General features: G+C 46.9%; 1 protein-coding gene across 10 annotated transcripts; it reads right to left on the bottom strand.

Annotated features, from left to right (window-relative positions):
- Positions 1 to 373: 373 nt before the first annotated feature.
- ETFBKMT (electron transfer flavoprotein subunit beta lysine methyltransferase) lies at positions 374 to 9737 on the bottom strand. Of its 10 annotated transcripts, none has more exons than XM_062492468.1 (5): positions 8148 to 8423; positions 6618 to 6738; positions 5046 to 5853; positions 2348 to 2478; positions 374 to 1592 (listed from the first exon to the last, which is right to left on the bottom strand). In XM_062492468.1, the coding sequence occupies exons 3-5, from the start codon at positions 5363 to 5365 to the stop codon at positions 1228 to 1230; spliced, it is 816 nt and encodes a 271-aa protein (XP_062348452.1). In that variant the 5' UTR covers positions 5366 to 5853; positions 6618 to 6738; positions 8148 to 8423; the 3' UTR covers positions 374 to 1227. The 10 variants fall into 10 exon arrangements, with proteins under 10 accessions (XP_062348452.1, XP_062348451.1, XP_062348447.1 ...); XM_062492467.1 differs by adding an exon at positions 6461 to 6528 and having other exon boundaries at positions 5046 to 5490; positions 6618 to 8423; XM_062492463.1 differs by adding an exon at positions 6461 to 6528 and having other exon boundaries at positions 6618 to 8423.
- Between the last annotated feature and the right edge of the window lie 7700 nt (positions 9738 to 17437).

The raw sequence follows: 17437 nt of genomic DNA on the forward strand, positions 1-17437 counted from the left end.
CTGTGCTCCTAAACCTCCTACTTCATTAATACCATGGTTTCCTGAGTGAGTACCACATGCTTTTTCACATTTGTAAGCTTCCACCACAGCACCTGGCAGAAGGAGAGTTGTAGGTGCACTGTGCTCTGTGGTGCAGTTATTGGCTCCTCATCACCACTTGTTCAATAGTGGACTGCTGAAGTTGACACTTCCTGTAAGCACTGACTGCTCTGAAAGCATTGGTTTCTTCTTCAAATGGCTACAGTTACAGCATCTTACCCCAGGATCAAATAATTTTTTACCATGTTTGGCAGATGAAACTGGTTCTTAGTTGGCAGATAAAATGAGAATGATTCTGGAGTTTTTCCAGCATCTCCTCAAGCAAAGAGCAAAATAATGATATCAGACTTTTATTCCCTGTTTTTATTTAGTTTCCCTCTGTTTGTCACAGAAGTAAAGACTTCTTCATCCCTCAGCAGCTTCCCAAGGTGATATATTGCCTGGTTTACCTTGCAAAGGGTAATGTAAGGAATGTAGATCATTTCACCCTACTCTCAAGGGGATGAAGTTATAGCTGGAACTATTTATTCACTTTCCATTTATTAAAGCTTTTACACTGGCTGGCAGTCAAGAAGCAGAGTTTAGATTTGGGTACAACTCCTACATAATCACTCTGGCAGTTTCAAGGAAGAGGAAATTTTTATTATAGAAGGAAAGGAAGAGGTTCAAATTAGTTACTTTGACATTCAGAGATACCCAGAAAAAGAGCAAGGCACTTCAAGTTGAGCATATTATGAGCTAATAATCTAGTGAAGAATTTTATGGAGGACAGCAATAATTTCCAATATTTAGAAATTTTCTAGAAATTGGCTGCAAAAGCCTGTGGAAGCAGTGCAGTAGTCCTTCAGCCACAGCACTCTCCCCACAGCAGTATGCTGGACATCCAAAACATTTCACAGTAATGTCAGCAAGACACAAATATATGTGGGAAACATCAAGCATGCAAACTCTTATATGTAAGTTGTCTGTAGATCTGCACTTCAGTGCAGGCCCCTTTGAACACAGTTTGCATGTAGCTTTTACCTCAAATTGAGCAAAAATCTCAGTGAGTATAACTGGAATCAGTCCAGTGAAAGTACAGTAAGCTGCTTTACTTTAACAGATAATGTTCCCTGTTTAATTCTGTTTTCATTTTATATACCTGCAGAAAGCCAACCAAGTGAGACAAAATCCCATAGAAAGGCAGCTTCAAGAGTTGTCTAAGCTGTTTGAGGGCTGATAACTCCAGACAATACTTGATGTTAGCCCATGGTTTTCTTGTCTTGTATACTCAGGCAGTGAATATTCTATAACTTTGTGCAGCTGACTGCGAATGCTGTGGCTTAAAAACTGATGCCTGCCAGGGTCACCAATCAGCACTTCAGTCTGGTGAATCCTGATGCACTTCTGCAGCCAGTGATGCAGACCATCAGCAAGCTGTTCATCATAAAACATATCTCCTAGAACTATGAGGTCCCAGTTGCCAGCCTCTGAATTGATGATGTTCTTAATGGTGATGGGGAAGGGATTCAGGTGGTTCAGTTCACAGTTCAAGATCATTGCCATTCCTGCAACTGAAGAAAAGTCATAGGAAAATTAAAGTTATATTTTAGGTGTCTGCCAGCCAGCCCCCTTACATATTTCTGTGACACACCTTTCAGTTTTGTCTCTCAAATGTTGTTGTTCATCCTATCTAGGTGGCTTCCACAGTTTTTATTGTAAGTCAAAATCTAGCATGAAGTGATGAAATTTTAATCCTCATTACACCATGACACGGGGAAGAAGTATTCCTAGAATGTATGCCAATGGAAACCAATAATGGAATTGAAGTAGAATGTAGTCACTGCCTTGCGCTATGGATATACTTCCTTCCTAACTAATGAGTAATTAAATTATGAATAAATATTCATAAGTCAATTATGGGAGGACAGAGTCTAGTGGAAAAATGCAAAATCTAGGCCCTGATGTACACGAAAGTACAGGAAAATGCTATGGTCCTACAGAGAAGCCAACTTGCTGCTTGTGCTTGGAGTTCTCATCCAAACCAGCTGTGATGGTGCATGAGCAACACTTGACAGAAACTTTCCTGCTTGTTCTAAGGAGCTATGGAGATATACCTGGGCCAAGAGAGGCTGGTACAACCCAGTTTCCAGTACTGGAAAAACCCAGTACTGGAATATATAGAAAAAGAAAAAAAACCTGCTCTTTTTAGCATTCTTAGGATTCTGTTTGGAACTTGAATTTCTCCCACATGGAGCAAAGAAGAGTCTGTGTTAAAGATGCTTTACAAATTAGTATCTTTACACCGAGATGAAAAGAAAAGCCTTACTAGGGTCAATGTCATTGGCAAGGACGTGGGATGCACCACTCATCACAGCAGCTATTGCTGTTGCTCCACACCCACTTCCAAGATCCAGAACCGATCGCCCTTTAACCACGTGTGGATTATCTAAAATATACCTGAAAAAGAAAAGTGGGTAAAGCAGTGAACAAGACCACACAAATTTCTCAGGTTTACATTACACTGCGTAGGAGTTTCTTGCCAAACATGTAATGGAGTGTGGTACCTAACACTGTTCCTCAGGTGCAGCTGCCATGAAACTCCTTATTTGTCTTAGATGATATAAAAATCAAGAAGCATCATTTTTCTCCCTTACTTATCCCCACCCACAAACAAAAAGAAATTCTGCCAAGTAAGCAATGTTTTATGTCAGTCAGCTCCTTTTCTGACAAGTGAGCTTATTTGTTGAGTAGACACAAACTGGTAAGCAGACACTTCTAGGTAACTAGAATTCATGAGAATGCCTGAGAAATAGTAGAGTAAGGATTTGTAGAAATTAAAAGCAATCTGACTGAACAAACATGATGCCTTTACAGTGAATATAGTGCCCACCCATCAATCTGAAACACTGCTCATGCAACTGCTTGGAAGAAGGGGAATTTCTCCTCTTTTTTTTTTTTTTTTCTTTCCTGAGCCATGCAGATAGAGATGCAGATACTTTGAGATGGCTTAGTGTTGTTCCTGAGCAGCAACGGGAAAAAGGATACAGCTGTGGTGAGTAGAAAGGGTGTCCTCATCTAACTGCTGGCACCTGCCAAAAGAAATCCTGAAAAACCTTTAGGCTGGGAGAACTGACAGAAGGCAAGTAGCAGTTATTGTTAAATGCTATGAATCATATTATACCCATTGCAGAGGGTTCAGAACTTGAACAGCTGCCTTGAAATTCAATTGGCTGCAAAGGGGAAAGCCCCAAGTGTCAGGGAGAAGCACCCTGGGCGAAATTAATTACTGCAAACTGCCATAATTTTACTACCAATTGCCATAGCTTCTTTTGAAGTAGAAACAAGAAAGGATTCTACACTGGTGTTACCTTCTGACAGGGAAAGTGATGGCTGACTCTTCAGAGTGCTACAGGTAAGCACAGCTTTTGCAAGGGGATTGCAGTACAGAAAACTGTAACAGAAATTTAAGACTGGTGTACATTAGGAATGGATGGATGGAAATGTCTGGGCCTGGAAGCACCAGCAGGAATGGCACCAAGAGGCCTAGTAAGCTTGTCAAGTGCAGGACATTTGTGTCAAGGCTCAGCAGCTCAGATGTTTAGCAGCATTCCCCTAAGGTCATCACTCCCCTAAGGACAACCCCTAGTTTACCACCAGGACCAAGGACAGGTGTGGCATCTCCACAGAAGTGCTGTGTTTCTCCTTTCTAGGGGCTCCGCTCGGATTTGCCATGACTTTGCATTAGTCACTTGTGTAAGGCACGATGTGGTCCTAATGCTGGAAATGCCTTGTTTCCAGCTGAGTTACTGCTGCTGATTGTGGTGACTCAGGACTGCTGGATGCTGCTCTATCCCCTGGAACAGTGCACACAGTGTCTCTGCTCTCCTGGATTAACGAGGAATATTGGATTGCACCAAGAGTAGCAGCTTGAAACGGGAGACTCCTGATGCTGTGGAAACACTGACTGTGAAAGGAGGACAGTTATGGAGGCAACCATATGTTTTTGTTCTCCCTTTTCACTCTTGAAAATTATGCAACTGATTTCTGACATTTCTTACATCAAACCAGTGCATAAACAGTAAAACAATAAAGTAATTAAATGCCAGATAATTATTATTGCTACCCAAATATCTGAACATACAAATAATATAACAACAAATGAAGAAATTAACTGATCTATTTTATATACCCCATGTTTAAGAGCGTTGTAGTTCATCTACATGGCAGGCTAATCAACTCATAGTTTAACAGTAAGACTCATCTTTTACCTGGCCATACTGCCTTCTTACTTGTGCTTTCTTGCAGAAAAACAGTAATGGCCCAATTCAGATTCTTCCCTTTCATCTGTGTGGGGACTCTAACAGCTTGTTCTCTGCTGTAAAAATTAAGATTTTTTTTTTTGTTGTTTAAGTGAGAGATTTGATTTTGCAAAATAAAATAACTCTTAGCTAGTTCTTGAGAGACATTTTGACAGTCAATGGCTAAGATCAAAAGGTGGCTTCTGATGTGACTAAAAGCCACAATAAGTCATGGCAATAAGGCTGCTGAAATCCTAGATGAGGAGAGTGATTCAGGGTAACCAGCACTATATGTGCACCAGCATTATACTACTTTTCTCAACAGACCAGAGGCAAATCCACACTCCTGTCTGTCTCCAACAAAAAACCCACACACGATATGACAAAATAGCAATCCTCTTGTTTGGAGTGATAGAATTAAACACCTCACTAGGTTTTGATGGCAACTGCACAGCCCTTCCTTGGATCCAAATTCAGCCCCACTGTCAGCACATGCACGGCCACTGAATATAACAGATTTCTACTTAAAAGACACAAGTTATTTTACACAGCAGGTGCTGGAACTCACTGCCAGTCAGCAGAGATTGGAACACTCCAGTATAAGCAGAGAGGAGGATGGATAATGCAGATAGGCAAACAGACATCACTAGGAATTGCTACAAACAGAGCCAAGTCTGACATCCTAGGACACTGGACTTATTGGCTATGGTGAATTGTACCGCATACCTGGAGAGGGCTTGGCCTCCTGGCCAGTAAATTGCCCAGAAAGGGTCCCCATAAGGCCACAGGTCAGGTTTTTCTCTCCAGAACCTGCAGCGAGGGGTGAGGAGGCGCAGCCGGATCTCTGGTGTGAGGTGCCCGCTGTTGGTGACCTCGGTGTTCTCCTCCAAAAATGCTCTCACCTCGGGGTCCAGAGGCTTGCCTGTGCTCCAATGGCAGCAGCGCCTCCAGCACAGAGAGGGGCCTCCCCTCCTGCTTCTCCACACCTTGGCAAGGCTGTTCTGCCTGCCCAAGAGGAGCAGCCACTTCCAGCCACGGAAGGTCATGCTTCCCCAAGGACACCAGCCTTCCCCAGGAGAGCTCGAAGCACAGCTTTTCTGCAGTAAGTGAGGAGGCACAAAGCTTGAAACAAACTCACAGGATGTGGTTTTTCATAGTGATGGATGATTTCCTGAAAGGAGAAAAATACTTCGTAAGTGATGTTTCTTCAGTAACTTCACGGCTTTGCACCACCAGGGACTTCAAGACGAAGAGGTGCCTGTGCTCTTGTGCCTTGCCTCTGCCAGTCTTAAGTCTGAAAGAGGTGGTATTTGAGGAAGAAGCCATCAAGAGACCCATTCACAAGAGCACTCTAAACGTATGCAGTGAGAAACAACCAGTTAGTGGGACAGCTGAGAGAGCTAAAAATTAAATGTGCAACCTTTTAACATCTCTCTCCCTCTGCCCTGAAGATACACACACAGCAATCTACTCCCATTTAGGGTTCTTCCACTGAATCTTCAGGTTTCACAGGAATACTCTGGCATTGCAGGGCCTGTGGACATAGCAGTGGTTATCAGTAGGTTGTTTGAAGACGCACCATTAATTACCGGTTCTATAATGGTCATCAATCTTTAATACAAAAGCATCTTTGTGAAGGCAAGCAATTAAAGGATTTCCTCTTTCTCCCTGGAATTTATCAATCTGCCAACTCAAAAATTTACAAAAATAGAAAACAAAACAAAACAAAACTGATCTTAACCAGAATAGCCCCAATTTGTTGCATTTCAGTCTATTTTAAAGGACTGGTTAGTCTTACGGTGCAATAGTCTCATGTGGATGCTATCAGCTGCAGAAGAAAGCAGACATCCAACCCCGTAGCCCACTCTCACAAACTATATAAACATGCTCCAAGCTGTCTGAAGAGAGAAACTGAACCCACCATATTTAAATTAAGTTTTTAAACGGTGATACATTCGGACTGGATGGCCTTCTCACACCACTCAAGGTGTGAGTACACTTCACACAAGCAGTGAAGGAGAACAGAAGATTAGTATGTTAGAGTTTAGATTCATTCAAGAATCAAGAGAAGGAGAGAGGCACAGCACTGCATTGAGAGGCAAAGGAAGCCTCTCAGCACTTCATCACCACACTTTCCTCACCCGCCTTCTCTTGCAGACCCTGGGCCCTTTCCTATGCTGATCCTGTGAGTACACTAGCAAGAAGTGGCCTACAGGGAGAGGAAATGTTTTCCAGCCTTCCTGCTTAGACCTCCTTCACCCATCCATGAGTATTTCCATACCCTTTTTCCTTCCTCACCTTGCTCTCTAATTTCTTTTCAACAACTCCGACTTCCTTGCTTCAGGGCACAGCTTTTGAACCTCCCCTGAAACCGACAACCAGGGAAGCATTTCGGGCCTGTGCTTCCACAACAGCAAGACTGCAAGTACAAACAAATAAGAAACTGAACTGTTGTTTTCTCTTTTCTGCAGTGGTTTTCACAAACCAGCAGAATGATGCATGTAGAAAAACAACTTTCATCCCAGCCCGACACTTTTTCACAGCAGAAGAACCATGGACAACTTCTCCATCTAACAGCTGTGCAGGTTGTCCTTAAAACCAGACAAAGGGACAACAGGAAGAATATGCCAATGAAACAGTCTTACCACTTTGTAATTCATTAGGTCAGTTTCTCTTTATTTGTCTGTATCTTTAGAAAAAATTTCATACGTGTTTAGCGGTATTTTTGTTGTGTGCTGGTCTCTGCTTTAAGAACTGGCTTTGGTTTCATCACTTACTAAAACATTAAGCTGTAACTTCACACTTTGTTATTTAGGCTGATACTCCCACTAAATCGTTGTTTAAATCATTGGCTAGAGGCTCCATGTTTCTGTTACAAATAAATACACACAATCAAACATTTTGCATTTTTCCACACTGGAGAATGCCGTTCATCAGAGTCTATGTAATTAATGAGCACAATTAGCAAATGCCTTCCTTCTTGAAGGCAGAGCTCTATAATCCTCATCTGCCTAAGGGAAGCATGATGTTAACTGCAATCAATTGGAGAGATAAATCTTGTCAGCAAATGCTGCTGTATGCTGGCTTTTCTCCACGAATTGTTGCAAATTAGCAGGGCTGAGATTCTGCAGCAGTTTATTTGCCTGTCACGATGATTACTCTCCTGAAATTAATCACTGGTACAGAAACACCTGCCAAGAGCTCAGCGCTCAAGACGCCAAAATGAGCTTAAGTGCTTTGTGAAGGAAGGCATCAGGATGGGCATCCCTGTTTTTGACATCCTGGCCCACCCATTTTCCTGGGAATAAATTCAGGATGGATAGCAGGATGGATATCCCTGCGTTTGACACTACTGGCCTGCCTGTCTTACTGTAAATCAGTGGGTGAGTAGAACTTGGGCAAGAAGACAAAACGTAGCAAAACGCATAAGAAAAACCTCACATCCTGCCCCCCCCCAAAAAAACCAACCAAACAAACAAACCTGAATCCCCCAAATCAAACCCCAATTTCTATGCAATTTAAGCTTTTTTTTTTTTTTTTTTTTTTTTTTTTTTAAGGCAGCAAGAGCCGCCCAAAGCACAACCACCCCGCCGCACCTTCACCTTCCCCTCGGGGGCTGCCCGCCCTACCCACCGCCCACTCCTGCGAAGGAACGGAGGGAGGCAAACGCGGCCGGGGCCGCCCCGCCGCTATCTCCGCTCGCCCGCCGCTGGGCTCCCACGACAACGCGGCCGCAGGCCTTGGGAGCACGGGCAGCTCCCGGCGGGGGCCAGGGGACAGCCGGGCCCGCTGCCCGACCCGGCCCGACCCGACCCGGCCCGCACGTACCTGCTGTACTGCGGCTGCTGCCGCCGGCGCGCTCCCGGGGCCGGGCCGGGCCGGGCCGCGCTCCCGACCGCCTTAAAGCGGCAGCGCCGGAGCGTCCGCACCGTTCCGTTCCGTTCCGCACCGTTCCGTTCCGCACCGTTCCGTTCCGCACCGTACCGTACCGTACCGTACCGTACCGTACCGTACCGCACCGTACCGCACCGTTCCGTTCCGCACCGTTCCGTACCGTACCGTACCGTACCGTACCGCACCGCACCGTTCCGTACCGTACCGCACCGTACCGCACCGTACCGTACCGCACCGTTCCGTACCGCACCGTACCGTACCGTACCGTACCGTACCGTACCGCACCGTACCGTACCGTACCGCACCGTACCGCACCGTTCCGTACCGTACCGTACCGTACCGTACCGTTCCGTACCGTACCGCACCGTACCGCACCGTACCGCACCGTACCGTACCGTACCGTACCGTACCGCACCGTTCCGTACCGCACCGTACCGTACCGTACCGCACTACCCCGTACCGTACCGCACCGTACCGTACCGCACCGTTCCGTACCGCACCGTACCGTACCGTACCGTACCGTACCGCACTACCCCGTACCGTACCGCACCGTTCCGTACCGTACCGCACCGTTCCGTACCGCACCGTACCGTACCGTACCGTACCGTACCGCACCGTACCGTACCGTACCGTACCGCACCGTACCGTACCGTACCGTACCGCACCGTTCCGTACCGCACCGTTCCGTACCGTACCGTACCGTACCGTACCGCACCGTACCGTACCGTACCGTACCGCACCGTACCGTACCGTACCGTACCGTACCGTACCGTACCGTACCGCACCGTTCCGTTCCGCACCGTTCCGTACCGTACCGTACCGTACCGTACCGTACCGTACCGCACCGTTCCGTTCCGCACCGTTCCGTACCGTACCGTACCGTACCGTACCGTACCGTACCGTACCGTACCGCACCGTTCCGTACCGTACCGTACCGTACCGCACCGTTCCGTACCGCACCGTTCCGTACCGTACCGTACCGTACCGTACCGTACCGTACCGTACCGCACCGTTCCGTACCGTACCGTACCGTACCGTACCGCACCGTTCCGTACCGTACCGTACCGTACCGTACCGTACCGTACCGCACCGTTCCGTACCGCACCGTTCCGTACCGTACCGTACCGTACCGTACCGTACCGTACCGTACCGCACCGTTCCGTACCGCACCGTACCGTACCGTACCGTACCGCACTACCCCGTACCGCACGGCACCGCCGCCCAGGCCTCGCTGCAGCTCGGGCCGGCTCTCCTTCCCGTCCTGCAGCCGCTCCGAGTCCGGACCCCTGCGCGTTGCCGTGGGTTGGGATCGCCCCCAATGCGTTCGAAAGGCTTTTCTGAAAGACGCGCGGCAGTGTGAACTGGCCCCGTGTTTAAAAGCGTTGATAAAAAGCCGCGCGGGAAAGGAAGCGATAACACACGTCCCAGCTGAACTGCAGGGAAATGAGGGGGTTTTTCCCCCTTTGCACATCAGATCCAGGGCGCTGTCAGCCCGGTGCGGCCCGGGAAAAGCTCTCCAGCCTCTGGGACACAGCAGCAGCAGCTACCGCAGGCAGCGGCCACCGAGAGAGCGCCCAGCGCCGGCTCTGCCCCTCGGGCAAGCGGCACCTCCGCCTTCTCCGTCCCTCCCGTTCGTTTCTCTGCTGCTCCAAAGGTCCCTTCGTTTCTCTCCTCAGACCCTTTCCGACGTAGGCAGGAGGGCCGGGGTTTCCCTCACAGCGCCCTGTTGCTGCTGTCCCTCAAGGAGGGCACAGCTCAGCGGCAGGTAAGACACACCTACACCTACAAACACTGGTGTTTCCCCCGAGGCCTCCAAGTGGCCGCATTTTCACGTGGCAGTGGCCGTGACTCATTCGTGTGGGACAAGGAACCAAACCCACCTGCATCCCCTCCAATTCCCCGGTTTCTGAGCTTCACAGAGAGATCCCCCCGGAACGGGCTCGCCTCCCTCCGAGACCCCTGTAACTCCCCAACAGCTCCCACCTAGTCTCGGCCCCATCTCCAGTCCCATCTACTGGGATTTAGGGAAAACGAACAGCTTCCAACAGGAGTGACAAATCTGGGGTTCTCTACCTTCCCGGTGGGACAAAGGGTACCAAATTTCTTGCGCTGCGTTTTTAGAAGGTTCTTGTGCATCGCCCGATGCTTCTGCAGTACTTGGGGTGCCAGGGGTTTAAGCCTGGTGATTCCTGAGCCCAAGCCTGGATCTGCCCAAATCTCTGAGGTTACGAGGCCATCTAGTGATCTGCGAGCTTGCTACAATTAAAATGTACTCTCGGGTCGGAAATCTGCTTGGAAACCAGGATCTCTTCTTTAAATGCGGATGATCTGCAGTCTCCCGAGAGAAGGTGACCCCTGCATGCTGGGCTGCAGAGTGACCAGGACCCAGACAAAAATGCCACACGAAGGAGCCTGGAATTCACAGACATGTCAAACTACCTGGGTACTTGCGTGCTTTTTACTCTTCTGAAGCAGGACCCACACTCGGTCTTCTAAGAAATGTTCCCTTGAGTAGTATAAACACAGACCTTTGTGGTTTAAGCTCAAGGAAGGACATAATTTCTTGTAGCCCCCATGGAAACTGTGAAGTTTCAAAGGTCTTCCAGCAGCCCTTGCTGGTCCTCTCCAAGAGGGGAGCTGTTGAAAACACCCAAAATTGTGACTAAAACATGCAATATTTTGTGAAATAAAAACTGTGAATAAAACATGGGGGTTTATGCTCTCCAGATACTCACCACCACGCTAGGAAATAAAGAACTCGGTAATGCTATCAGCATCAGCTCAGGATGCCATGTAAGATATGGTCCCAGGATGCTGACAGGTACAGCTCTACCCTGCACATTTTATTTTATGCCTGACATGGTTCTCAGGGAAGCTTTTACACTTAGATCACCAGCCTCTTGGATTGATATTTTAACAAGCACCTTCTCTGATCTAGTTTTTCTGAACTCCTGATATATGATTTTACGTAGTAGCTACGTGAACCTCAGTGAAGTCACTGCTGTCTAATACAGACCAAGATCACACCTGAAAAGACAGTTAAAAAGGATAGAATCAAAAAACCACTGAGTGGCTTGTGTTGGAAGGGATCTTAAAGATCATCTAGTTCCAGCCTCTCAAAAAGTTGTCTGGCTGCTGCCAGCTGAGAGGTTTTTTAGGTGAAAAAGGAAGGGTAAAGTGGCGGAGATGTTAGAACCAGAATTTTTCTCATTTAATTATAAATAATTAGCTGTGATTGTACAGATTCCTAGCATGACATAAGAAAGCCCCAATACCAGTGATATTTGCCATACCTCTTGTGAGAGTCTAGGTGTACCCTTTAACATTTCAGGACAAGCTTTGTGCTGATTATTTCAACAAAGTATCAAAGCCTGTCATCTGTGAGAAAGAGAGTTTAATTTCCAAAGGCTTTTTGCTTTAGATGGTGACATCTTAAGAATTTCAGCTACAATTTCTGGTATCCTGTGCGAGCTACCAGAATTGGCTGTGAGGACAAGGACATCTTTGATCACAGCGTAACATCAATTTCGTGTATCACAGAGTGCAACACGTGCAAAATGCAATTGTAGAGTTGCACACAAGGGACTCCTGGGTGTCCAAGGGAATTAGGGGATTACTGGCTGATGCTACAACTGCCCAAGTGTCTGGGGAAATACGGTTTGAGCCAATTAATAACAAAGAAATGGAGCTGCCCAAGGACAGAGAGGAGGGCAAGGCAGGGAGGAGCTACCTTCACATTTGCATGCCCACAACTCATGAATCTACACAGATAAAAAGCTTAAACTCAAAGGAAGGCAGGCCAGTGGTTCAGCGGCCAGGTGATCTCCCCAGATCACTCTTCCTCTTCAGGTGACAAGGCCAACTGTCCAGTTTGGTGTGGTGAAAAGACCTCGGTGGAAATTCACCAAAGGGAAAACGCATGGATTCAGGATGCTGCTGAGTAGCAAAAAGCATTCTAGCAACTCAGTATGAATAATCAGGATTTTTGCACATCAGGATCAATTTGTGGTTGTCCAGAGGATGTGGAAGCAAGTCATTGTCAGAATGTATCTGGTGCAAGTAACTAAGGTAAAATTGAAGCTGAGAGCTCTGGCTAGGTAAGGGAGAGGCAATTCAGTTATTGCCATGCCTTCAGCTACAATCCAATTTTAGAATAGCAGTACACCTTTTGCAGTTGAAGAATAGGCATCATATATTGATATATGATATCAACAATCATATATTACCTGTGATGAGTCTTGAAAGCACTACATGTGCTTTTCATAGGATAACCTTTCCCCACTGCTTTGCCAGCTGCATTAGGTTAGGAACAGGAAGGAGCAGCAGCTAGCAGAGATGAAGGCATCAAGTGCCTTCTAGCAGTGGAGGTGAGAAGGGGAAATTGTAAGGTGCAGCTATTTTCCAGAGTGGAGGTGGGGTGATGAAGTGAAACTGTATTAATCTGACCCTTGTGGTGTTGCAGATTCAGGTTTTTGGGCACAGAAAATATGTCCTCTGTTGTCGTTAAGAGTGAGAAGTTGAAAACTTATTATTTCTGAGCTCATTCTTGATTTTGTCTTTTGTCCATGTCTGTGATTGAAGTATTCTTGGCCTTAGTTGGCTGGATTTATTCATGTACAGTCAGACACGAGAGTACATTTTTAGCATGAATGAAGATTGGAACAATGTACAGAGTCAGGTGGCCTGTGCTTCTCTTTGGTATATTTTTAGATACTTCTTTTTCTCTTAAAACTAGTGGGTTCATATTTTCAAGTTGTGTTTTTGAACAGCTGAAATCTGGAGCTAGTGGGGCTTTGGTTCTTATATATCTCATACAGTAATGACCCTTGGGCTTCCGAGTTCCAGGTCCCAGCAATATTTTGTGATAATCAGCTGAGTAATGGTTGTGCCTGGCATCAGAGTATTTATTTTTTTGAGGGTTTTGTAATTGTGTTAGGCATTTTGTGTGTGTGTGTGTTCCTGCAAAGCCCTGAAAGATGATGGAAGCTGAGTGAATATGGGCAGCCAGGGAAAAAGGCTGCTTAGGCATCATGGAGTATCTCTGTTCTGGTCTCCAGACAACAAGTAGCTAAATTTTCCTGAATGACACAAAGATATTCTTCATGACCTCATCCCTCCTGACTTCCATCCCATCTGTCTTCCCTGTGGCTTTGTTCCACATTCTCTCCATGTGTGATATATCAAGGGCAATATGCAAATCTCATTATTTCAGTGTATATATTAGTCCTTAGCTTTTCCCAGACAGGTAAAAACAGTGTCAAAGACCAGAGCTCAGCCAACACTTAGTCTGGAGCATGAGATCATGACCACCAGCTGGGGCCCTAATGCAAGTGATGCTTCCCAGTCTTGGCTCCCTGTGTGGCTAGGCAGGCTGGATCCACTACTGTGCTTAAACCTCTAACTCGTCTTTGACAAATTCTTCTTCTGACTAATTTCTTCTCTTTTCTCCAGGTAGAGTAATTGCTCCATCTTGTACCAGAAACAAATAATGAAACCATATTCCCTTTGGTCATCTGATTTTAAGGATCGTGCTAACAGCAGCTGGTGCCAAGGGGCAAGGTATGCAAATCAAATTTTCTATGAGCTGCATCAGTTCACAGCTGTTGGTTTGCTCTTGCAATTCAAATGTTCTGGTGTTCAGAGCCTTGCACCAACAGAACTTTTCATTTCACCTTCCACATGGTAGTCTGCCAGAAATTTGGATCTAGGACAGAGGAAGCAATGGAGATCTGAGACAGACAAGATAGACAGGTGGTGCTTACTCTCTAGATCATCTAGAGGAAGCTCTTTGCCAAGGACCTGACACAATATGCTTCCTCTTTTGGCTGATGTTTGTTATTGTGTCTTGGACAGGTGCCAGGGTCCTCAAGCAATTTAGCTGTGAGTCAGGGTCATGCTATGTCAGGACCTGTGCTATCCATTATTTTGCATTAATATCCAGAGGACATGGAAAACAAGTGATACCACTGCAAGGAAGGGAATGGACAAAAACTCCCCTGCAATGCCAGCCAGCTCCGCCACATGATGAAGAGGGTGAAACTGAAGTTGGGTGTGACCAAGGACAGAATAGCTGGTGTTTATGCACATGGAGGCATAGAAAAGTCATAAGGAGCTGAAAAAAACTTAGTCTTTGAAACATCTCTCAATTTTCATTGATATCCTACAAAGCATTAGCTCCACTGATTTTCTCATCCATGCTTATGCAGCATGTCCTCTAAAATGGGGTGTTTGGCATACCCCTCTCCTTTAGGATACACGCAAATCTGTCACTTTTGTATCAGTAAATTTCAAGCACACTTGTGAATAGACGAATAGCTGGACTCGAGGATTTCAAAGGTCTTTTCTAATCTAAGTGATTCTATAGGGTTGGTTTGCAAAACATCTCAAGCTGACATTAGCTCATATATAATGTCGTGGCGTATTTCAAGCTTCTCCAAGTTTGAAGTGTTGGCAGTAGACTGCAGTTTCTTTCCTTGCAGTAGAGGACATGGTGCAGTGACACCCAGATGGCGTGTTGGGAGCCGGCTTGCTTCCAGCTGGATGTGTTACCTGCAAGGCTGGGAAGGTTGCATAGGGAGCTGCTTGGACACCTCCTTGCCGCAGCTCCCAGGGCTCCAAAGAACAAAGGGAGCCTGAGAAACCCCAGCCTTGTGCTGTGTGATCTCACATCTTGGGTTTTATCAGCCGAGGTGTCAAGCTTCAATGCAAGCAGCTGCATGGAGTGGAAGCAGCAGTGCCACCGTGACCCTAAAGCTCTGTCACTATGACAGCAGTGTCACTGTGACCCTCTTCAGCTGGGGCACCGTGAGCTGCTGCTGAGGGAGCCAGGGCAGGAGCACCTGCAGGTGAAGTAATCCTCAATATAAATAAATGGCCCAAGAATAGTGAAGCACACAGGCTCTGTTATCTTCCAGAAAAGAAGGTAATCACTTCCACCACTGAAAGCAGTGTATCTCAGCTGCGTGTGCTGTGTGTCAGGGCCTTGAAGGCACTAGTGGGTCTTACTGGCCCTGGCTCTCCCCACACCCTGCCCACAGCCCGGGATCCTATTTCAGCGCCTTCAGGCTGTCAGTCCTGCCCTAGCAATGCCTCTGCAGGGCTGGTGTCTGGCTCCCCACAGTCCTGCCCAACCCATTCGTGGACCCCCAGCAAGCCATCCCCCTCCCTCTGATCATCCCAAGGTTGTGTTTCCAGTCTGGTTCCCTTCAATGTCACCCACGGGCTGACATCAGGGTTGGAGCTGCCAGAGGCTCTGACAGTGCCTGGCACCAAAGGTTACTGATCATGTCTTTCCTTCATCGCTGCCCCGAAGTGTTGAGCACCAAGAAGCCAATGGCTCTGATTTAGCTGGGAAAGAGCTTTTTACTGGGTTTTCCCAGTAACAGCTGAATTTTAGCCTGGAGGGAGGTACTGAGCCAGCTCATTGCCACATTAGACAGTGTCAAATGCTCCCACCCCCAAAGGATGTGCTTGATGGGAACTGATGGAATTGCTCAGCATGGATCCGGACTTAAATAAGTTGTGACTATTGCTTTGCAAGGAAGTCACTAAGAAATATGATCTTCAAGGAGAAGCAAACTGCTTTGATCTCTGTCTTTCTGGTTGAGCTCCTCTGTGTGAGCTCGGAGCTGATTTCCCGTAAAGCACGAACATAGTCAGCCAGCACAGAAAAGTTGCAGTGTAGCTGCTGTCAGCAGTAGCTCTCCTAGGCAGCAAGTACTGCAAGGAGATGTGGTGTTCTTGGGCATGAGGAATAAGTGGCAGAGAGATATGGCTGTACCTGTGGTTGAAAATGTTTAGATTTTTGCTAAAAGCACTAGTAAGGAATTTGAAACAGAGCCTTGGTTAGTATGAAGTGCTTCTAGATTCAGAACATAATACCACTGCAATGATATGAACACAGAGGGCAGAGCAAAGGCAATCCTTGCTAAATAACATAGCAATTCACAATGCATATTCATTGCAGGAAATACTTTTCATCCATCCTTGATTGCATGTTGTATATTGGCTATGGATTCGATGGCTTTGGATTTCTTCAGCATGCCCTTGGGCTTTCAAGTGTGCTGGGATGCATTGTAATGTAAATGCAGGGTGTCTGGCACTTTTTACTGAATGACTCTTCAAAGGGAAGTTGGAATCAGACTCTAATTGCATTTGTAATAAGGCCAAAGGCATTTTGACAAAGAGATTACCTGCTGTTCGTGGACAGATTTTTTCCAGAGCGCTTGACACCGATGGGGTTGGTTCACGCTGCCACTGGTATTGGCAGACATGGGATTTCCTGATTTTTGGTAACTGAGAAGAAGGCAGACAATATTTGTGACTAGGCTTTGAGCACGATGGCGTTACTCAGGTAAATGTGACAGCTTGAACACATCTTCTCTGGAAGCTTTCCCAGTGCCAGAGATCATTTAACTGGGAGAACAGGCCACTGACACAGCTGCTCCTGAATCCCTGCCACTGCAGACAATACTGCTGTGGGCATGTGGTCCAAGCAGCTTTTCCTCACGCCTTTCTCCTTGCCACAATATGTGCCTTTGAAGCTCCGGTGCTTTAAGAAGCCCACAGCCTTTTCCTCATGCTTTCCGTGGGCAGCTGTATTATGTTGCAAGACTCTTCTACCTGGTCAGGTCTTTCCCAAACAGAGTTTGTAAGGGACTGAGGTCCTGGAGCACTGAAAAGAGAGGAATTGGAGTTTAGGGGCAGGGGACAAACACCTTCAGCAGAGAGCAGAGATTAGTTGGAAATGAAGAACAGATGTTTGCTGTCCTCACTGAATGGCTGGTGCGAAAGGCATCTGTCAGCAGACGATGGTGCTGGGACGCGCGGGCTGGAGGGACCCTGCCTCCTGGAGCAACGCCGTCGGGCTGGCCCAGAGGACAATGGAGCTTGTGCCTGCCAGATGTTCCAGCTGCGTTGGCTCTCTTTTCCCGAGGGCAGTTGTAACTCGGTAACCCGATTTGCACGAGGGTGTCCGGTGCTTCTGCAAGTCATAGATGGAAACCTCAGCGTGGGTGCTTCAGCTTGATGCTCCCAGCACACCTCCATTAGTGCATGACAGGCTAGTGATTTATCCAAGCAGTACTTTGCCCATTAGGTTTTATCTCAGTAGCAGTGGGAACAGTCTGTGTGTGCCTTCTACATCCAAAGAGCAGAAAGCGTACCTTACTCTGAGCGAAACAAGGTATTTGACCCAAGGATCTTGGCGCTGAACCAAACAAAAG

Source organism: Cinclus cinclus, chromosome 4 (genome assembly GCF_963662255.1).
Source record: "Cinclus cinclus chromosome 4, bCinCin1.1, whole genome shotgun sequence".
In the NCBI taxonomy this organism is placed as follows: Eukaryota; Metazoa; Chordata; class Aves; order Passeriformes; family Cinclidae; genus Cinclus; species Cinclus cinclus.